Raw genomic sequence first — 22,720 nt, 5'->3', positions numbered from 1 at the left:
GTAGAGAAACAGTGAAAAGTGTGACACAAACGAGAAACAGAGACCATCTACCCTCAAAGTAGTTGCAGATAGATTTATCATAACTCACAATTCTGTTTGTATCTTATTAATGTCGAACATTAATACCAATTTTTAAGGGTAGAGACGAGCTAAAGCCCACTGCATCAGTATCAGCATATATGCTAAAACCTTTTTTTAATTTAACATAATGTGGAAAAAAATGCTTGAGTTAATTGATAAACAGCGCAATCGCATATGAAATGTAATCAATAAACGTAACCCATGAAAGTCCAAAATCTTTTTTAAATTTAGCCAATCTCACTTTCTAGGTCTGGTTCTCCGACACGTCGAGATCCTCTATTGGTGTGGTTGTTGTTTTTATATTAATGCCTAGAACTTTTGTTCTGCCCCCCTGAATTTGTGCGTTTGTGATGCACGTTGGATCTGTTCCAGTGTATTAAAAGATAATCCTTGACTTTCATTTTTGGGAAGTTGATAAAGTCCCGTGAATTGAGTCTGACATAAAGAGAAGCTGTGCTGTCTAGAGGTGCAGGAGGCAACCTTGAAGGGGAAATAAGGTCAAGTTAAATCAGGTAAGGTTTTTGATTTGTGCTTCTGACTCCAGTGAAACAAAGCAGACAATGATGAGGAGTTTCTACAGTAAGCTACGACTAACCAGATCCCCCCTTTTTCACATATATTCATACAACACTTTATTCTATGGACTTGAATTGTTTTATATAGCTCACATTCAAACACGTTCAAACTAATAAGCATGCATTTGGGCTGTGGAAGCAAGAACCTTTTTCACCCCAACAAAATGGTACTGATGCCAAAAATGTACAAAATTGTAACACAATGGATGAGCTGCATTTTATTACCTTTTATTTATTCAAATTTTACATTTTTTTTTGTAAAGTGAGAATCCAGAGAGGGCAGTGGAGGCAAACAGACAGCATGAGCAGCGCTGTAACCAGGATGAATAAATTAGCATCCTTGTATAATCAAACACTTTGTGTTCTCGACAGCTCAGCAGACTTTACATATGTTAACAGCATAAGGAAGCTGTATAAATGGAGCAGTAATAAATTCAATTAATGAATGGTCCCTGGACTGGATGTATGTTTAACTGAATCACTGTTGATGTTCCTGCCCTTCCCTTAGTTTTCAATGACGGTAAAATAAACTGAAATACTGAAAGTGATGCAGATCAATCTACTGCGTGGGTGATTCAGCCTGAACACCTGAAAAAGTCAATATTTTTGCAATGACTGCATGTCCTTCCTCTTTGGTAATGTGCTTAAAATGTGTAACATTTCCTTTATACCATAACTATTACATCAGGCTACTTCCTACAATTCTGTTTTGGTATTTGTACTGTCCCATGAAAAGGTTTGTGAACGTCGAGTGCTCATAAATGTGGTCTGAACGTCATCTAAACAAATCAAACTGGATCAAATTGTCATGGTCTGGGTCTGATGACCCAGAGCTCATGTATTTCTTGTATATGTTTTTCCATATGTTATGGTGGTTTTCTCTCCCTTTTTGTCCTTTCTCCCTGGGTGCTCCCGGATGTTTTGGGGTCGCTGAGGGGACTGCGATCCGGAAGTGTTCCCGCACTGGGGACTGCCGCACCTGCCGCCCATTAGCCCTCACCAGCTGCAGCTGATGGCTTCATGAGGGGCGCCTTATTTAAGAAGGTGGCGGAGCCCCAGTCGGCGCGGGATTATACTAAGTCGAACCTGTTAAGTACCTCCGTAGATTAGTGTGTTGTGATCGGCTTCGCTACTAAAGGCTGCCTGCTGAGCTGTGTGTGTTTTTGTGTCACCAGGAGTCGGGAGTCAGGAACGTCGTCACGAGGGGAAATCACAGAGTGGAATCGGGTTTTTGGAGTTGTCACCTTTTCACTGCTATGGACACGTGCACTGTGTGGGATTCTTGGAGGAATCGCCACAGGAGTCACAGTGCTTGAATTGTATATAGTTGTCGTTTCTGTCCACTCGCCATAAATAAATCCACTGTCCTTCACTTGAGTCTCGCGTTTGGGACCTACTTTCTCTACAACTCCACGGTCTGCCGTCGCAGCCCGTGACACAAATAAATATTTAACAGCTGTACTATTCATGTAAATCTACAATTATCAATCTGCTCTTCTCAAGAAATATTGGCTGGTATGCACCATGCCTCAATTGCAACATCTTTGACAAAACCATATGAGAAGCATTACAGTGATGCTCAACGATGGCAAACATCTACAAAAGCATTTTGAAAGACCAATGTATTCATCGCTCCACAAGTTTTCACAAGAAAATGTAAGGGGAGAGCTACATGACCTGCTGCTTTGTAGAGGCTGGATGGTGCAATGAGAAAATGACCCAGAGGTTGAAAACAATGAGAAGCAGTGTTTAGGAAAACTGAACTGAGATGTTGTCGAATGAGCAACTCAGTGAAATTAAATGTTCAAGCAAATCATCCCAGAAATAATGATGACCTAAAACAGTCTTGTAGGAGTGATGGTTCAACATTCCTCCTACTTGTGGTGCAGGAAACATTTGATGGAGGCTGCTGCAGCTAAAGGAGGTTCTGAGTTACTGAACTAGTTTACCTTGTTTTTTCAGCCTGCACTTTGAGTCCAGTGTGTTATATAAAACATTAAAATTGTGCATGTTCGTGTGTTGTAAGTTTAGTCCGATTCAGTTTTTTGTCATTTTGACATCGAGAAGACCCCTCTAGGTGCCACTAAAATGTGATTAGACTACACATCACACATGTGGTTAGTTTTCTGATGTCACAGAGCCCTTCATTTTTTTTTACTGACTACAACAACTTTGTCATGTCAAGATAGTGCTCCAATTGGACAAAAAGACCCCACAGTATGCACTCTGTGTGTTGCAGAATAGTTATTATAAAAATAAATGGATGCACGTGCTTGTATCATTACATGCTGCTGGAAGCCAGTTCCCTAATTTTCTATCAAACGTAACCATTAGTTTTCACAATAATGTTTTGCTCTCTGCTGCAAAACATTATTTAAGCCACAGAAAAACAAATCGCTAATGCATGCATTTTAGGCGTGTTGTTCACCACAGTTTCTGGAAATATTCCATTACTCCTAATTACTATCAGAACATCCTGGAAAATCACAACACCTTTTAGAAGGCTTCAAAAACATTCAGTCTGTAAAATAAATAAATGAGAATAAATAAATAAATTAAAAAAAATTGCACTTTGCTGTGTGTAAGAGTGTGGGACCATGCTTTGTTGGGCTATTTTGGGCTTGTGTAAACAACAATGGGCTAGGCTACAGAAAACACCCACAACTTGCTGAGATTAAAACTCCCAACCTAACAGAAAAACCTGCTTTGTAAAAATGGATTCTTTTTTGTAAGAAGGAAAAAACAATGAGCTTTCCTGTGACTTTTTTGGTCTTCAAGGGTAAAAGCATCTAATGCTTCATTATACTTGTGAATCATGGTTCTGCTAATGTCATTTAAACTCTGAAGTAGATGCAAATGAAAAAAACCCATCTTGTTTTTCTAATTGGAGGTCATAAAACGGCCACTCTGAACCACTGGGAAATAATAAATGACATGAAATGAAAATCTATTTAGAGTTTTAAGAAATTTTGAGCTTATCAAATAAACCAATTTTATTTAAAAAAAAAAAAAGAGGACAGTGTATTTAATGTAGGTGCTGCTTATATGTACAAAACAGGAAATGGTTAATAATAAAGTTGAAATGGACACTTCTTCCTTTGAATCTCCCATTCAGGGCGCTTGCTGTAAACCGGGAAACATTTTTCAATGAATGGGATGGACGCTGCTACTATCAAAGAGTGTGCTGAAGGTGGACAGCTGCATCCTGAGTAGTTGTTCAACTAAAGCAAAAAAAACATGTGGGTATTGTGGAGGATATAGTAGAAGATGTGTAGTTTGTGCATCTGCTCCTGTGTGTTGCTCAGCGAGCGTGTACTGAAAGGAATCTCCACTTCAGTGCTCTTCACACTGACTGGCCAAAGGCAAGGGGGTGTGGTTTAAACTCACAGTTTAAAGCACTATAGCAAGTGGTCAGGGGTCTAATGAAAGGCGAGCACATGCAGTCTGGCACCATCAACCTTAGGACACACTACCTCTCATTCCTGATGGCTTCTTCTCCTCCTACCACTGAGAGGTAATAAAAGGAACCTGCAGAAACTCAAGAGAGCTGTTTACACTTGGATGCTGCTGGAAGAAGATATCTAATCAGATAGAGATAAGATTAAAGAAACCTTGAAAATCCAAGGGGGTTTATTTGTAAGTTTAACATAACTCGATCTACAATGAAGATGCTGAATGTGGACCTACTAGTTTTAAGCTTGTGCCTTGGTCTGGGAACTGGATTCAGTGCTGCTGAGAAAACACAATATCAAATCCAAAATGGCCCTTGCAGCTATACGTTTCTGCTGCCTGAGCAGGATAACTGCCAAACTCAGTATAACAACTACAACTATCCTGTCCAGAAGGACGGACCTACGGACAACGAGTCAATTCAGAGGCTGGAACAACTGGAGATCAGCATGGAGAACAACACGCAGTGGCTGCTTAAGGTAAAATTGTGTCACACCCTTGACATCAGTGAAAGAAATTTAAACGCAGTGGTTAAACTGTATCGCAGTAAGTTAAGAGTAATGACAGAAAGCCTCCGTAGGTACCAAAAACTGCAATGATGTGAAAGAGGACAAAATGTGGTGAAGAGCTGAAGGAGTCACCACAGGGGTGTCAAAGTGGAGATACTTTCATGCCGATCTTTTGTCCCAACGTGGGCAAAGACTAGTAAATTATTCTCTCACCATATTGCCTCTACACTTACGTGCAAGTATCAAATATACTTTTATGGGTGGAACAGATGATTATGTGAAACTTGCACATTTCACGTGGTGAATGGCTCATTGTGTCGGACCACTAGCTCTCTGATATGAGAAAGTTTTGACCAAATTAAAACAAGAACAGTTTTTTCTCTCTCACTGTGTAGTTACATAGAAGCAGTTAAAAGAAATCACAGCACCAACAACCACATATTCAACAAAAAAGAAAGAACAAAACAAAACTTGTTTTTGTAAGACTGAAAGACTCTTCTGAAAGCTCTCCCACGTCCTTAAGTTGGATAAGTGGTTGGGAAAATGGATGGATGAATGGATGAAAGGCTCTTTGAGAATCTATTTTGATTTAATGACATTTGAAATTGACACAAAAAAATGTGCTCAGTGTCTGTGAGACACCTTTATTCAACCCGGACTGACAAAGACTTGCAGGCGCAGGTGTCCACACGAGTGGATGCACACTTTCCTTTCAGTTTACTGAGCCATTACATGTTCAAGCAAAAGAAGCGAGATGTTTCTTTTCCTGGGCCTTTTCTGAGTGTGATTAATGATCAGAACGAAACAAGACGAGCCAGAAACACAAAAAGCATCTCACAGTTTGATGACACGACCCCCGTCTCGTAACATAAAACAAACCCTGATCCGTTACATGGCGCTATACTCACACAAAGACTCAAGCGCTGCCTCAGAAATCACAGCCTGTTCACAATACAAACGAACATTTATCCAAAGCCACGTCTAATGTACTGATCGCCCAGATATTTCTTACAGACTAAAGAAGATTGCTAATTAAGTATGTGGCACTAAAAATGTGGTTTTACTTGGAGCAGCGCACTTCATCTGTTTCACATCAGTCTCTGCGCACAGAAGACGACTCCCTTATCTTCATCTGTTACATGTCTGCCTCAAATTAACACTTTAGGGAGAAGAACTCACAACTCAGGTGTGAAAAAGCTGCACTATGTCATATTAAGTATTAAGGCATATACTAATATACAAAACAAACCAATGTATTTCTTAATTCTGCCATAATGAATAACTGAAAACTCACAGCAGTTGATGACACTGAAGTGTCATTTGGAAACTGTGCTGACTGTGACAATGACTTTGCTACCCAATAGCTGTAGGGAGACTTTTTAGTAATTTTAAGCAGAAATTTGTTGTGTGTATTAAAAGTGAGGTGAACACCGTCATCGCAAATAAAGTAAGAGAGACATATTTGTTCAACATCAGAACAGCAAAAGATACTCAGGCTCATCTAATCCAGCAGGTGAGAGCGTGTTCAGGCACAGCTTTCCAGAGCGCTCAAACTCTATTTTAACTCTTCATTAAAAGCTCCACTGAGAAAAATGTATGTCATGTAACCCTAAAAAACAATAAGCAGCTAAGGTGAATTGAAATATTGCCTGCTTCATGTTTGAATGAATGCCTCACAGCCCTGCCTCACTGAGGTTATAAATCTCATCATCACCTCCATCCATCAATGGTTTGGTGGATGGATGGAAGAGATTAGACGAAAAGAAAATAATCTGAAAAAACAAGCAATTCCATCTATGCAGAGGACTTCACAGCAGTCAAATAAGCATACTGGGGGTCTTTAAATAAAGTTGCACATTAGAAAAGAAAAAGTTGCAAATCAGTAGGTTTGTTGTGCTTTATTATTAGAGTGTACTCATTTCATTAATGAAAGTACTATTCATGCCGCACCAACTGATGACAGCTGGAGAAAAAATGTCTGTCACATGACTGAGGAACACAGTCATTGCCTCACTGATGCCTCTGAGGCACACAGAGTAAACAACTGATTAGATCATTGACTATCAATGGGACATCCTGCCAACAATTCAAATGACACCCTTCCACATATCTGCGTGAATCCGAGAACATAAACAAACTAGACAGCAAGAGAGGAAGACAAACAAAATCAGCACTAATTGCAGCCTTTGGTTGTTTTAGCATAAGTATTAGTAGTCAAATAAAATGTCTGCCGTTGCATTTCTGACTGATGAATAAATAACAACAGTGATTATGCAAACTAAGAGGAGATAACATCGATATTCGACTGACGCTGGTTTCCAGTTGCACACAAGTTGCACACTGTCATGAAGGATGTAACTTCTCACTCAGCACTTCCATCCTGTTTACGAGTCGTGTGACCTGATTGCCACTCAGGAACACCATGCAGGAAATAACTTAATGATTAGTCTGGGTCTAAATCTGGCAATACAGTAAGGTAGACGAGAACAAATCCCTAAATCATTAAGAAGTTTGACACGGGCAAGGTTACGTAATGTTTGACACTGAAACGAGACAGGTTTTCAGTGAAAAGGCCTCATGATGGGCAACCTTTGTAAATTTCTATCCCTGTGGTCCCATCTTAAAAATCAATCTTGGTGCATGTTTTCACTGTATTATCGTCCTATTTCCGACATTTACATTATCATCCACATTACTAATGAAATACACAGAGCACTTACATTTATTAGGGTTACAGATTATAAAAAATATATATTATCAGAGTCCATACACTTTTAGGGAGGCAGGTGTAATGGCTCACATATTCACAAAACAAGCGTCAGGTTAGCGCCCGTTAAATCCCAGAAGGAGACACAAATCCCTTTGGGGGTTGCGTTAGGAAGGGAGCTGCCTGCTGTGGTGACCTCTTGTGAATAAGCGAGTACCTGAAAGTAGCTTTAGCTCATGAGAAACATTTTATTTAACTCCTGATTTCTTGCTTGTCCACAACCAATGAGAAACAGAATCTCTGTGTCCCATACTAATGTCAATATGTAGACCTCTGTATTACCCCTAATACACAGGATTATATACAACAAAATGACCAGGTGATGAAGAGAATCGGTAGCTCACAAAAACTGTCTAAACCTAATTATCATCGTTCTCTTTTGCAGCTTGAGAGCTACATACAGGACAGCATGAAGCAGGACATGATCCAAATCCAACAGACTGCTGTACACAACCACACCGCTACAATGATTGAAATCGGGACAAACCTGCTAAGTCAAACTGCTGAGCAAACAAGGAAACTGACCAATGTGGAGGCACAGGTGAAACTGCACATTTTGTTTATTCCTCAAAAGCAGAAATAACAGCCTACTCAGTGAAACGCTGCAATAAATATTATCGTTTGCAAGTGTTAAAAAAAATTAAGCAGAGAGAAAAACAGGCATGATGGCGTCAGTTTATTATTGTGGCTACACGTCAATGACCTTATGTGAGCCAACTGTACAGCATTTCCTGTTATTAGCACACTTGTATTCCCAGAGAAAGGGTCTATCAGTTTGTCACAATCAGACATCCGTCTGTTCAAAGACATCAACAGCTCCATTGGAGACACACAGCTAGGATCCATGTAAACAAGCTGCTTTTTGCTGAGTTCAGTTCCTCCGAACTGGGAAATTGGTGGCAAGGTCCCCAACCCCATGTGCAGTTCAATACGTAGGTTTGTGAAAATACGTGGATTCTCAGTTTCCCCTTGTTCAGGTATGTCTGCTGTATTGGAACTTGGCTGTTCTTTCCTGTCATGTTTTTTTCCATTTTAAAATGGTTATTTGTTCACAGGCGCAAACCCAGTTTAACTTGATCAACGTGACGAAATACAAAGATTCATGTCCAGATTGGCTCTTGACTGATATCTCTGACTCTTATTAAATTTAGGACTTATTTACATGTTTAAAGGTTTTTATTTCCAGGAAATTGGCTGTTGTATTAAACCTGAAAGCACAATAATATTTAATTTCATTATATCCAAAGTAAAAGAGTGTTTCATTTGGGTCCATCCAATTCTTAGGATATTGGCAACCAATTGACATAAAGACAGTACAAAACATTTACAGCACAATCTCAAGTCTCAAGTCTACAGAATCAATGGATGACCTATAATGAGATATGGCTAAGACACTGTGCTTCATTTCGTTCTTTTAATTTTAGGTTATTCATCATACAACTCGGATTGAGCGCCAGCTTCTTGAAAACTCTTTGTCAACCAACAAATTGGAAAAGCAACTAATTGTCCAAACAAACGACATCAACAAACTGAATGACAAGAACAGGTGAGGAAAGCAAACAAAATGGGAAAAATTTTAAATTTTCAAATTCACTAGCAGCAGTATTTAGGCAATGAAGAAGCTACCTGCTGAACCTGCATGCTTCTCCTCAGTTTTCTAGAGAAGAAAGTAAAAGAGATGGAGGAGCAGAGGCAGGTGGAGATGAAGACGCTTCAAGAAGAAAAGGAGCAGCTCCAGACTCTGATACTGAAGCAGACGGCTATCATCGGTGAGCTGGAGCAGCAACTGCTCAAAGTCTCAACCAACAACACAGCCCTGCAGTATCAGCAGCAGGAGCTACTGGACACTGTGAACAACCTCATTTCTAACATCGCTTCTGGCACCGCTCAAGGTGAGGCAGCCCCTCATCAGGCCATTGTAACCTCTTTTAAAATGAAAGATCAAGTAGGGGGTCTTTTAAGTAGCATTTATGTCAGCCTACATTTGCTAAGGGGTCCGACCGTAGACCTTACATGTAGGCTGAGACAGCTTGACGTAAAAGTAAAAGTCGAGACCAATAGCATTAAATCAGTTAAGATGAAGCTACAAGCTGTTGCTATTTCGTTTGATTTTATACTACCTAGGCTAGCTGTTTCCCATCAGCTTAAGTCTTTTAAACTTTACGTTTTGAGACTAAAGAAACATGCAGAACTTTTATCATAATCCAAACATATTAGCTTAGCACAACCTGACAGCTAAATGCTATACAGCTGTGAGTTGTTTAAAATGAAAAAGTTAATTTCTTCTACAGGTCCTAAAACTGTCATGATGCGGGACACACCTACTACATTCATGGACTGTGCTGCCGTCTACAAATCAGGAAATACCAACAGTGGTGTCTACACGCTAACATTACCCAACAGTACAATGGAGGTTAAGGTAAAGTAGGCCTGACTGACTGTTTTCAGCTGGTTTTATGCTACATTATCATGCTACAGTCATACTAGAAAAAACAGTGGTTGGTGGGTATGGGACAAACAAAATGACTGCAACCATGCCCATTAAACTTGTTCCCTTTGAAAAGGTTGCTTTGAAGATGAGGGCAAAATCTGCAAACACTCGCAATCAATGTGTCTTTAAAACAACTTTGGAGCCTCAAGATTGCGGTAAAACAGAAATAAGACAAAGACGGTCTGCTATTACTTTGTGACTGAACAGCAAGTTGATGATTATATGCAATCTGTGACAATACGGCAGTTAACAGTGAAAAATCCACAAAACTCTTAAATTTGGTGCCATCTACGTACACAGCAAAAGCAATAAAAAGCAATTCAAGTAGACTGGAAACAGAAATTATTTCAACCAGTTGAGTCCCCTGTTGCAGATTAATTGTGCTCATTGATGCAGACTGATTGAAATATGTTGGCAATCCATACACATTTATAAATTAAGCAGCAATTATTTGCAAACCTTCGCTAATCTGTTGGAGAGTGAAGTCAGTCCCAATTGGACCATGACTGTTTGGACACAAGTTGCCTTCCTAGTGACAAGGATGTTGCCATCCTATTTTTTCTCTCGTGTGACTGAGCCATAAATGGGTAAGGCACACTTTTTTAGATCATTAAAAATCACTCACTCGTACGTCACACATGTATCAGTGCCAGCACATACTGAAAATCTTCAAAATGTACATAAACATTCACACAGGCATGATCTGACCTATCAGTTAATAAAACAGAGCATGCTGCTTTAGGAGAAATTCAGTTTTGTCTTTTAAAAAGGGCAGCGAGGTTAGCTTAAAACGTTCATTGACTTTTATCAGCAACGCGCATGCTTGAGCTACAACTGTGATCTCCTTAGATACTTTTTAAAACTTCTGACTGCACTTCTGAAACCTAGAACACATTTATTTTATCTAGGTCAAAATATAAATAAGTATGCACTGTTTACAGAGGATTATATTTGAATAAATTTTCACTCCTCTTTTTTTCATTGTGTCTGTAGGCTTTCTGTGACATGGAGACAGAAGGAGGTGGCTGGACTGTTATACAAAAACGCTTTGACGGCCGTGTTGACTTTCACCGTACGTGGCAAGAGTACAAAAAGGTAAAAGCTTCGAGGAAGAAATTCTTCCCTTAAAAATAATATTACCCAGGTTACGGCCTCCATTCCAAATCAAACAGCCCAACAGTGGTCAGATTTGGTTTGGGCCATTGACTATATTTTAAGGAGCTGGAGATTGTCTCCTCTGAGGTAATTCAAAGAAGGAACAAACCGTAACCACTAACACAGAGAAGCAATGCCCATCTTCTGTTCAGGAAAATAATAGTAGCATTTACCCCCTCACATTTTAGAGAGAGGCTATACATATTTTTCGCTCTTTGTCATTAAGTATCATATTCAATTCCACTGTTATTACAGCCAATGCCCCTGAAATTGTACAACGACAAGTAGGATACAACTGGGCTGACACTATGAATGCAAGCGTAGTTAAAACTGACATGGTTTTTTCATTAACTTCTTATTGTAAAAGTGAATATTTGTGATTTTTTCTTAAATTGGATTTTGTAAACAGATTAAATATTTTATATTCAGAGGAAAAATAACTTTTAATGTTATAGTCAAAAATGTAGCACATTCTGATCTCCCATTGGTGTACTCCTTGTTAAACTGAAAAGCAATGACTGCAGGACATTCACACAGTTTTATAACTTTTCTTTTGTGTACTTTCAGGGATTCGGAGAACCTTCTGGAGAATTCTGGTTAGGAAATGAATTTGTCTCCAGACTGTCAAATCAACAGTCCTACAAATTAAGGATCCAGCTGAGTGACTGGGAAGGAAACTCTGGATTCTCACAATACGACCAATTTTCTCTTGACAATGAAGCACAAAATTACAAGTATGTTGAAATAAATCTATCAGGCCCCAAGTGGCAAGTAATTAATATTTTGTTAAATTTCATGCTTTGAGCAGCAAAATGTTTCTGCTCGTGCAGCTCAAGTTATTAAGGACAAAAAAGCCCATCAGCAAGTTATACACTGTTACGAAAGCACTTTTGAAGACTGCTATCCTTAACACATACTAAAAACTGCTGCTAATTTTGAGCCAAGATAACATGACATAATTAAAGCATAGCCTGGAAACTCAATGAAATTAAATATGTAAATATAGAGAAGCTAGTAGCCTCAAAACAAGCTATATTCTCAACATAATGCAGCAGAGTGCAATCTCCAACACGTGAACATCAAGTTGAATCTGCATTAGAAAAGTATGGGTGTAATATTTTAAAATGTTTTCAGCTACTCTGGATGCAAACTTTTAGATCATCACAAGTATGCGTCCTTTACCTTACTGACAAACACAAGACTACTGAGTTGATTGACCTCATCACTCATCACTATCATTTATACAATTTTAACTGCTGAACAACAACTACTATTTGGACCCACTCTAGAAATGTCCCTGGATAGTGTTTCATGCTGTATAACACTATATACTTCCTGATCCTGATGTACTGGCATCAGCCCAAAGAAAACGTACTAAAGCTCTTCAGTACATGAAAAATAGGAAATGCATTAAAAGCCTCAGTTTTTCAGACATTCTTTCCTGACAATAAGACAACCTCCAAACATGTTTTTGCTTTCCAATCAAAGCTGACTTCTATACCTGAAGCTTAATTTGACAATCAGAGCTTGAAATGTCCCATTTCAACACAGCTTTATTGAGGTCTCCACTCTACTCTAATTTGGTGTTGAGATCTTTTTTGCTCAGCGATGCCGGATAACTAAAAAGAAAACAGACAAATAGCATTACAAAAAAACTTCACTGTCATAAAATAAAAGTAGTTTTTTTTTAAATATTTGCTAGACACAAGTATCAACAAAATTAAATAGCGCTGGCTTCTGTTCTTCTGCTGTTAGGCCGAAGAAGTACATAAGTGAGGTTGAGCAATGCCTTTTGAGGAACAGAAATTACAGACTTCCTCTTCTTCCTTCATTTTCCCTTTTCCATTTTACAGGATACACCTTAAAGGCTACAGCGGAACGGCAGGCAAAATAAGCAGCATTGGGCAGCCAGGAAGTGAATTCAGTACAAAGGATGCAGACCATGACAAATGTGTTTGCAAATGTTCACAACTGACAACAGGAGGTAGGAACACACTACTGTAAATATCATGCCTTAGCTTGGAAAATTAAAAAATAAAAACGTGTCAATCAGTAATGGACATTTTCTGGAACAAATTCCCATCCATACAAAATCTTGGCACTTGCCCCAAAAATCTTTAAGGCCAATTTAAGGGCAGCCATCCTTTTGTAGTCGTGTCAAAGAGCACAATTAGCTCAGACTTAATCACTGATCAACTCATCGGGGAATTCAGTCTCTACAATGGCTCACATTAATAGCCTGGGAACAGAGCTTTTCCCTCTCTCTACTGATGGCTTAAAGGTCCTCGTCCATTCCCCGTAAAGTAACTCAGCTGCCAGAAGTTTGCCTCCTTCAGTACTGGGGTTTGCCAAGTGAACATGAAAACACACAAACCCTTACCCTATCCTTTTTTTCCCATGAGGGGTCTCTCACAGGGGACTCCTTTGAGCACATTATACACAATTGTAACAGAGGGGCACTGGTCCAGCAAAAAGAGAAAAGTGGGATCTGTCATTACAAGCATGAAATTGAAATAAACAAAAATGCTAATGAATGCAATAAATCTGGATCTAAACGGGGCTAAATGCACTTCTCACTATAATGTCTTTCAAAACAACACACAAAAATAACAAGTTTTTTAACCCTTTATCAGCCAAGTATTCTACAGCCTGTCAGGTCTTATTTTGTAATTTTGGCTGTATTTTGTAAATTACAAAATACTTCTTATCTTTCAGGAACCATATAAATTTTCTCTCTAGTGCAGAAATAGTTGAGGAGTTTTGCTAATGTGAAGCACACATGGTAAAACCTAGGTGGAGCTTATTTTTCTGCCGGTGCTCAGACAGCAGTACCTTGTGAATGCTTTGTGCTACCTTGATACACCAAATATCCCAAAAGCACGTCTTCACTTCATTCTGAAACCATTTGAATTTTGACTCTATCACAAATGATAATGGACGTATGGTTACTTAAATAGCATAAAATGGATCGTCTGTCAGGCCGAGGGTTAAAAAACCCCCATTAATAATCTGTCTGAAAGTTCTTCTGTATGTGTGCTGCTGAGTATGAGAGTAAGTGCTGTGTGTAGTTCAAGGATTTTCAGATGAGTGGGTGAGGAGCGCCATAAACACAAAAAACCTTAACTTTAAAATGGGTTTAAAATTTAAAAATGAGGCCCAGCCAAAATGTTCTAACTTCCACAAAAAGTAATCACTCTAAAAACCCGAAGTGGTTTCCATAAAGACATTGGGTCCGCTTTCTTTACTTAATTCTGGGGTTTTTGTTTTGTTTTTTGTTTCTCTCTGGTTTCCCAAATGGATGAGCAGTTCTTGAGAAACCTGGCATCTACCTTTTCCGGACAGTCACTTTTTAAACACGCACAGTCAGACACACATTTGATTTGACTGACCGTATCCTTATATAGCTGCCCTCTTCTTAAAACAGTAACTTTATGACTGCCTGCCTGCCACAGGTTTAGAGGAAATCTATGAACTTTAGCTAGAAAAATAACCTGCTTACACTTTCCCCAAATGGGCACTACGCTAGTTTCACAAGGCCATTTGCTCCTCCGGACTGGCTTCTGAGAAATCTGACAAATTTCCTCAAGCAATACTACTTTACAGGGTACATTAATGACCCCCCACCCCCAATGTAGGCAGCTCAAGCCTACATTAGACATAACTGTCCTTACAATCTGTTGTTTTGTATAATGGATCTAAACAAGCAGATTAGTTGTAATGTGTCTAAACACAAACTTACCACCTCTAAAAAAAGTACACAACAGTTAAATTAATAATGTTTTTCTATTGTAGGCTGGTGGTTTGATGCCTGTGGTCCGTCCAACTTGAATGGGATGTATTACCAAAAGGGCCAAAACGCCAATCGCTTCAATGGAATCAAATGGTACTACTGGAAAGGCTCAGGCTACTCACTGAAGACCACTACAATGATGATCCGGCCAGCAGACTTCTCGGGTTCCCTTTGAACAGTCAGATTAAAGAAAATGGGAACAACAAGACCAAAAATAAAAATTCTCAAGGGATCCAAAACACTTTGTGCGTATATTTTTATACACCTTTGTGCATCTTTCTGTGGTAGATTTTGAAATATGGAGAGTCACAGCAATACACATAGCTGTAGTATTTACAGTTATTTGAATAGTAATTAAAATGAGTTATATTAAAATATATTAAAATATCGGTCAGGCTCTATTCAGCTAGCTTATCAGATTCATTTAATTTCTTTGAATCACTTTAACAGTTGAACTATTTTTTAAAAACAGCTGCCAATGTCATTGTATAATAGAGACGATGGTACAAAATGCTGATAAACATCTGGTGAAAGTTTTTTTTTGCATTGTCAACATTTTTCAAAATGTAAATGTTAATGTAAAAATACCACAAAATGTTTCTCTTATGATAACAATGTTTTGCTATAGAGATTATATGTACATTTGTTGTTTAATTTATAAGTAGATTTTAAGGTTGGTTTTAAACTTTATCATATAAGAAAGGAGATTTCTTATTGCTAGTTATTAATTTTATTGCACATGAAGGGAAATTAATTATTTTAATATAATTCTACAGTACTGGGAATGTTTTTTAATCTGCATTTTTATGTAATGGTTCTTTTGAAGCTACAACAAACTACAACAAAGAAAAATTGGACACCAGTTAACACTGGCTTTAGGAGACTAGGACATGTAATGCTTGAGTAGCTGTTATAAACCTGATATTGAATGTTAAAAATCAACCACAAGGCAGAGAGGTTGATTCTGCATTGTAGTGGGTGACATAATAGTTAAGCATAAGTCATGTGACAAAGAATAAACAGCCTTGTGGATGCTGATCTGCCATACAGCTAAAGTGTTGTTTAAGATCTTTCAAATCTTTCTGTCATTTTATCTTTTCCACAATACACAATAAATTCTACATGCTACAAACTTGTGATTTTATTGTTGCCATTATTAGATTCAGCTGCACATTTCGGATTTAAAGCCTCAAAGGACCAATGCATGTTTAGCTACTGATGGTAATCTAGAATGAGAAAAGCCATTGAAAGATGTAGAGCAACAAACTTGACTGCAAGACGACAGTTGAGTAATGTAATAAGTAATGTATAAAAACATCAGGGAAATGACGCAATCGAGAACAGAGTAGATTTTCCAGTGTTTGCCGTCGTAAAATTTCATACAAAAATAAACCAAAAAACTATTTAAATCCATTTTTGGATGTTTGTCTAGAATTTTTCAAACTGTAAGAAATATAAAAAAGTGACTTAAGCCTAGTTTTCACGTGCTGCATTATATATAGATAAACCGATTCAGTTTGTAACGATATTTCAAGAGATATTAGACTGATGCAAACCTCCTCTTATTCTAGTAAAGAGTAGTCTTGATCATTTGATTTACACCACTTTATTGCTGGCCTAATGCAGAGACTGTAGAGGGATAGTTAAGAGTAGATCCATCACGGCTACAAAGATTTGAATTGGTATAAAAATGGCACCTGGCTACATGCTTTTGGAATAAAATAAATAAAAAATAACAAAAGAGAACCAAATTTTTATCACAAATTATCTGACAGAATTAAAAAAAACAAAAGACAATACTATTAAAATCTGTTTCTATGATTAACTGGCCACAGCTGAAGGAACACCACACCACACAATAGAGGCCACAAGAATTGAATGAAAAAGGGAAGCATGTGGTGTGCCAAATGATAAAAGGCCATGGGGATATAAAATATTTGATCTGTCACAACAAAAGCCATCAGGCAATTTTAAGAGGAAACATGCTGACATTCGTCTACATTAAGACCCCAAGTCTTTCCTTGCAGGGCAGGACAGGACAGTGATTCATGAATGGCAAGTGCAGGAAGAGGCAACATCCACAATTCACACAGGATGCTTTAGGAAAAACAAGCCTACTGTAAATGGATGACTGGCAGTAATGAGACTTAAAGCATGAGTGGAATGCTTTCTAGATTATGTTTAAGGTGCCACTAAAATCTCTAAAATATATGTCCTGGAAAAATAAAAAATATCTTTTATTGCATTTGGAGAGTAATAAATTGGAGAAGAGATTATTTAATACTGTTGAGTCATATCTGAAAAAGGCTTTAATCTCAAGAGGATTTTGAACTAGTTAAACCAATAACGATGTGAAGATAAGACGATACAGCTTTTTTTACCCTACTGGAAAAAATAAAAAGCTTTCCTGTAAACTCAATGCTGGTAGTAAATCTGTCAAAGACCCTTTTACTAGTACTGTTTGAGTAGTTCTGAACTTACCTGTGCTGCAGGAAATTGATCTGAAAGTTCATACGGCTCCTCTGGAATCCACTGCCTTTGCTCCAAAGACCAGAGTATCTACTCAAAAGATTAGAGATAAGACAGAATCACCCTGCATCTTAACTTTGAAATAATTTCAAATGTCCACGTACCCATTCAAATGAGAGGATCCAGCAGCCACGAGCTATACCCAGCAAAATATTGAGAGTCCGCCTGTGTTCCCCAGACACCACATGAGTTGTGCTTTCACAAACACAGTCAACAATTAAAAAACCACCGAGTGCTTTCACCACTTGAACCACTGTGTTCTGCTTCCTACAAGAGACGAATAATAAGAATTAGATGCCTTCTTTTACCAACTTGTTAATTAACACAATAAAATTAAAGAATATGAAGCTGGTGGTATTCAAAGAAGCACATGCCTACTTACTCAGTAGGCATGCTTGTCATGACGAGTGTTCTCAGTGCCTGCAAGAAACATGAACCCACAAAGCTTACAAGAATGAACAAATCTGTGTTCACATAAATGACAACCACACACTGCCAGTAAATGTTTGAAATGTCTGTGTTCATTGGTTTCACACCTCTTGTATTTTTCTTGGCTACTTATAATCCTTAGTGTTACAGGAACAGCCATCACATTTTTGGCAATCAAGCATAAGTGGAGTAGATACAGCGTTTTGATTAAAAATGAATATTTGGATTCATTTGTTTCTTGGCTTGTGTTTAATAGGGACACAAATCAGAGAGGAAGAGAGAAATCTGTGAACAACAATCTTCACTTTAAAGTAGCCAAGCAGCAGCTACACAAAGAGACCAGGAAACTGAAACTGCGCATTATATCTCTTTTGTGTGTAAATATTGTAATTTGATTTTTGTTGAATGATGCAGCACTGAACAAGTAAAAGAGTTTTTCTTTCAGTGGCAATGCACTTTTTTTACAAACCAGCTGAATGTTTTGTAGCATTGATGCAAAAACATCAAGGCCATGGAAAGATGAAAAACACTTTCAGAGACGCTGACTACTGTAACAACAGTAAATGTACAGCCTGGTGGATGTGGTCTATTTAACCACATGCCTGGCACTAATACAGAAAAATATCAGCAGCACAAACACCTAACCACAAACAGGACCACCAGACCTTTCCTGCCACACACTGATGTCAGCCCCCACCAAGCTGGAAGTCAGGGGTTAAGGTCTGCTGAGAACAGTAGAGCCAAAACCGTCCACGAGCTGACACCATGCTGGTCAAAAAACACATTATCACCAAGAAGGCCCCTTGGGAAGGCAGTCAGTAGTTGTGTCACTATTTTGATATTGCAATTTATTTTATAGACATTAAATGACTGGGGGAAAAAAGTTGATGAAACAAGCTCATTTTAAATTCTTTCAAGCCAAGTCAAACAACTGAAAGTATGTGCAGATACTCTGAAAGTAGCCTTAAAGAAACTCTATCTTATGCAGTGGTCATGTTCTGGCACAAGTAAAGGGCAATGAGAATGAATTAGCCTCTGACAAAGAGCTGGTGTGAACCAGCAAAGCGGCAGAGCACAAACACTTGCAGCACAAATGAAGGAAATTCTTCTCAGTATGACTAGATCTCCTTGATGGCAACTATTCAGCACAAAGTTAAAATGAAGCAGTTCAGACAATCACGGAGAGATCAACTGGATCCACTGAGAGCCAACAACAATAAAACAGCCAGGTTATTACTTGCTGCAACACAGAATAATTTACATGAACATTAGTGAGGTTTACATAATATTTCTTGAGCATGTTAGAGAGTTGTTTAACCTATAATAAACTAGGAAAACGATAGGGATGATATACCAGCAACTTTGATAGGTACATCTGTTTAAACTGAGCAACAGAGTGGGGAAGAAAGATGATGAAGTGGCACTATTGTTGGTGCCAGAAGAGGGTTTACAGAGAAGGGTCGCAGAACGTGGAAATTCTCTGAGTAGGGATGTGAATTGATAAGAAGTCAGTGATTCCGTGTAATGTGCCATGTTACAAAGCTAAAACTGGTTTCCTGAACAAAATGAGTTCACTGTGCTCAAATGGCCAACACTTTCACCTGATCTCAACCCAATAGAGGACCTTTGGGATGTAGCGAAACGCAAGATTCACAACATGAATGTGTAGCTGATAAATGTGGTCAATTATGTGATGCTATCATGTCAACATGGACCAAAATCTCTGAGCAATGTTTCTAGCATCTTGCTGTTTTTCTGTGCAGTGAAGAAATAAAGCAAAAACCAAAAGCAGATCCAACCCAGTATTAGCAAGGTGTACCTAACAAAGAGACCAGTAAGTGTACATCCACAGCTTTAGTGCCTTAGACATAAAATCACAAAGTAAACTGACAATGCCAAAATCTGATCTTTTAAAGAACTGCATCTTTGTGAGATATCTGAGAACACGCAAAGGTAGGAAGTGTAAGACAAAAGAAGAGCAAAGGTCCCATTAATATCTGAGTTGTATTTAATAAGTATAAGCTGACGACATGTCCAGAACTTTAAAATTATGTTACAAATTTGCAGTTTTAACCTAAAGCTGTGTAATATGAGTTTTAACTTTTATATAAGCACTTTTAAAGATAAGACAAGAAATTATCTCTGATGACTGTATTTCCCAGGACTATAGGGAGATTAATCCATCATCACAATCTTTACAAAACCAAAACAACAATTACAACCTCTTTGTAATCAAGCTATAATAAAGTTAACTAATAAAAGATCCTCCGGGGATATGACATCATTTTCATCTACAGCTTGTTGAGGTTACGAGTGTAACGAAAACACAACCCAGGTGCATTTCACAAGCAAGGAAGTTGTATGGTACCATCACAGAGGCAAAACACAGGAAACCCTAAGGAGCCGACAGTACCGTCAGTAGCGTCAAACGCCTACAGCCATGGAAGTGTATGACCTTACGGAGGAAATACTTATTAGGAAGTTACACACACAAGCGATGTTTGGTTTACTTCCTAAACTTCCTATATTATAGACAAACATGGGGAAAATAATCTTTTTGTTCTCTTACACCATGTTCCCTTTTATCTATCTATGTGACAAAGGAAGATAAACAATGGGCTGTACAAAGCCCACACTGGCTGTAAGCTGGAAGTAACCACAGCCACTAAACTAAAGAAAGAAAAGTAATATCAATGTGTGTCTGAAAGGGTTAATATAGGCAATTTAGCTGGCAACAAAGCACAACAAAGAAAGCGACTATATAAATAAGAAAATAAGAGATTTATAATTAAAACTGCAAACTCCCATACACGAGCAATATCTTTAATGACTCAGTAAACCTCCCACTGGTGGCATTATACTTGTAACATCCTGTTTTTTGCAATTGCTTTCCAATTTTCCCACAACACAGTAGGAAATGTACCGTAAACACGCATTGTTCAGTGCAAAAATAATGTCTTTCAATTAAGGCATGGAGACTAAACTGTCAAACTGAAGAGTTGAATTCAATTACACATTTAGAACAGATGTGAAGTCTTCTTACCTTTGTTTTGTTAACCATTTTCTGTAGAGTCAAGCTGACTTGCTTATTGTAATTTCCTTCAGCTTCAGTTAGGCTCTCTGCAAAACCAGCTGCAACTGTACATTCATTTCCTCTACCTACATTGGAAAACAAGACAATTTAAAACTGTGTGTGTGTGGTGGTGGGGTGGTTTTACACGAGCTATCACACAACAGGTGCTGTTTTGTATGTGTGTGCATTCATGTCTGCACATTTGTGCACAGAAACATTAAATGAAAGCTGCAACTTTACACTACTTACTACCACATGACACTGTGCATTTTGATTTCTCTATAATTTTAACTGATCAGGCTGCCCAGGATTACAACGTGCTTACTTCATTTAGTTCCTGGACAGTAAATAAAGCACTTAAATTTAAATGATCTGTTGATCCATAGTTTCTCCAGGTTTATACTTATCCTGTTGAGGATCTTAGGAGTCAGACCTCAGCATTCATTGGGAAATATGGAAACGGAGCCAATAATCTAACTTGCAACTCGCAAAATGAAACCAGAGAAAACCCACAGTGACATAGGAAGATCACTTTTATGTGCAACTTAAATCTAATTTAACTATGTGCTATATATAAATAAGATATTAGGCCTTTAAAAGTTAAACACACCTACAGATTATTATGAGAGAGCTTTCATAAAGGCCTCATTTGTTTATTAATGTTATCTTGTAAGAACCATGCATTACAAAAATGTTTAGACTGGCTGAAATAATTATACTGCAAGCCATGTGAAGCCACACACAAACCCAGGGATTACAGACAACAGTATAAACATCTGTGAAGATTCCCGCCATGTTATCAATATGATTTGTTCAGTTCATAATGAAGTGATTAGAGCAGACCAGGCCTTAGTCCTGGGTTCATTTTTAACCCAAACCCCCGAAAAGCTGAGACACTGTAAAATGTAAATAAAAACACAATGTCATGATCTACAAGTCTCATAAAGCCACATTTTATTCACAGTAGAACAGAGAAATCATCTCAAATCTTTAAATTGAGAAATTTTACCATTACATTTTTGTTTTTCTTTTAAAGTTCATTTTGAATTGTATACCAGCAACATGTCTCATAAAAGCTAGGTCCATGTATTCCACTGTGTTGCATCCTCTCTTGGTTTAATATGAGTCTATAAACATCTGGGAACTGAGGAGACCAGCTGCTGGACTTTTGAGAGATGAATGTTGTCCCATACTTGTCTGACATAGAATTCTAGCTCCTTAACAGTCCTTGATCTTCTTTCCAGATTTTGTATTTCACAAGTCAGTTCAGCACCCAGACTTTGTAAAGCCACTGTGTTGTAATAGATTGAGTATGCAGTTTGGCATCATCTTGCTGAAATAAAAAAACCTTTCCCTCACAAACATGTTTGTTGTGTGGGAACAGATTTTCCTCTGAAACTTATCTATATCCACACACCTTTCCAGATGTGCAAACTGCCAATTCCATAAGCATTAATGCACCCTTAGACTATCAGAGATGCAGTCTTTTAAAGTGAGTGCTGACAAGCCAGATTGCCCCGTTCCTCTTTAGGCCAGAGGATGTGACATCCATGTTTCCCAAAGAAATTTCAAATGTTTATTCATCAAACCACAGAATAATTTTCCACTTTAAATGAGTCCTGAATCATGTTCAGATAAGACCTTTTTGCAGCACTGAGCTTTAATCTGCATTTGTGGATGGCATGGCAACCTGTGTTCAAAGACAATGATTTCTAGAAGTGTTCCTGAGCCCATGCAGTCATTTCCTTGTTAGAACCATGCCAGTTTTAATGCAGGGCTGCCTGAGGGCCTAAAAATCACAGGCATGCAGTATCGATTTTTAGCCCTAATTTCTCCAGTAACTGGAGAAAAAGATATTCATAGTATAGCAT

The 22,720-nt window shown here is 38.2% G+C and overlaps 2 protein-coding genes across 4 annotated transcripts in view; one reads left to right on the top strand and one right to left on the bottom strand.

The window, feature by feature from the left end:
* The window catches only part of mcph1 (microcephalin 1), a 36,367-nt gene that overhangs the window by 4,490 nt on the left and 9,157 nt on the right, over nt 1-22,720 (bottom strand). For both annotated transcript variants that reach the window (XM_085428292.1, XM_085428293.1), the window contains exons 10-13: nt 20,820-20,935; nt 17,730-17,767; nt 17,452-17,614; nt 17,300-17,377 (exon numbers count right to left, since the gene is read on the bottom strand). In XM_085428292.1, coding sequence (XP_085284418.1) covers nt 17,300-17,377; nt 17,452-17,614; nt 17,730-17,767; nt 20,820-20,935 — 395 coding nt within the window. The remainder of the gene's footprint in view (nt 1-17,299; nt 17,378-17,451; nt 17,615-17,729; nt 17,768-20,819; nt 20,936-22,720) is intronic.
* On the top strand, nt 5-15,950 carry angpt2a (angiopoietin 2a). 2 transcript variants are annotated; one of them, XM_085428295.1, is made up of 10 exons: nt 5-1,744; nt 1,832-4,585; nt 7,768-7,923; nt 8,807-8,928; nt 9,036-9,274; nt 9,674-9,801; nt 10,867-10,968; nt 11,596-11,762; nt 12,882-13,012; nt 14,821-15,950. In XM_085428295.1, the coding sequence occupies exons 2-10, from the start codon at nt 4,319-4,321 to the stop codon at nt 14,991-14,993; spliced, it is 1,485 nt and encodes a 494-aa protein (XP_085284421.1). In that variant the 5' UTR covers nt 5-1,744; nt 1,832-4,318; the 3' UTR covers nt 14,994-15,950. The 2 variants fall into 2 exon arrangements, with proteins under 2 accessions (XP_085284421.1, XP_085284420.1); XM_085428294.1 differs by having other exon boundaries at nt 5-1,749.

Source organism: Rhamphochromis longiceps, linkage group LG13 (assembly GCF_057381845.1).
Source record: "Rhamphochromis longiceps isolate RC_006_pf linkage group LG13, R_longiceps_female_GT1.1, whole genome shotgun sequence".
NCBI classification, from domain to species: Eukaryota; Metazoa; Chordata; class Actinopteri; order Cichliformes; family Cichlidae; genus Rhamphochromis; species Rhamphochromis longiceps.
The sequence above is the reverse complement of the archived record's forward strand: the minus strand, read 5'-3'. Positions and strand labels throughout refer to the sequence as shown.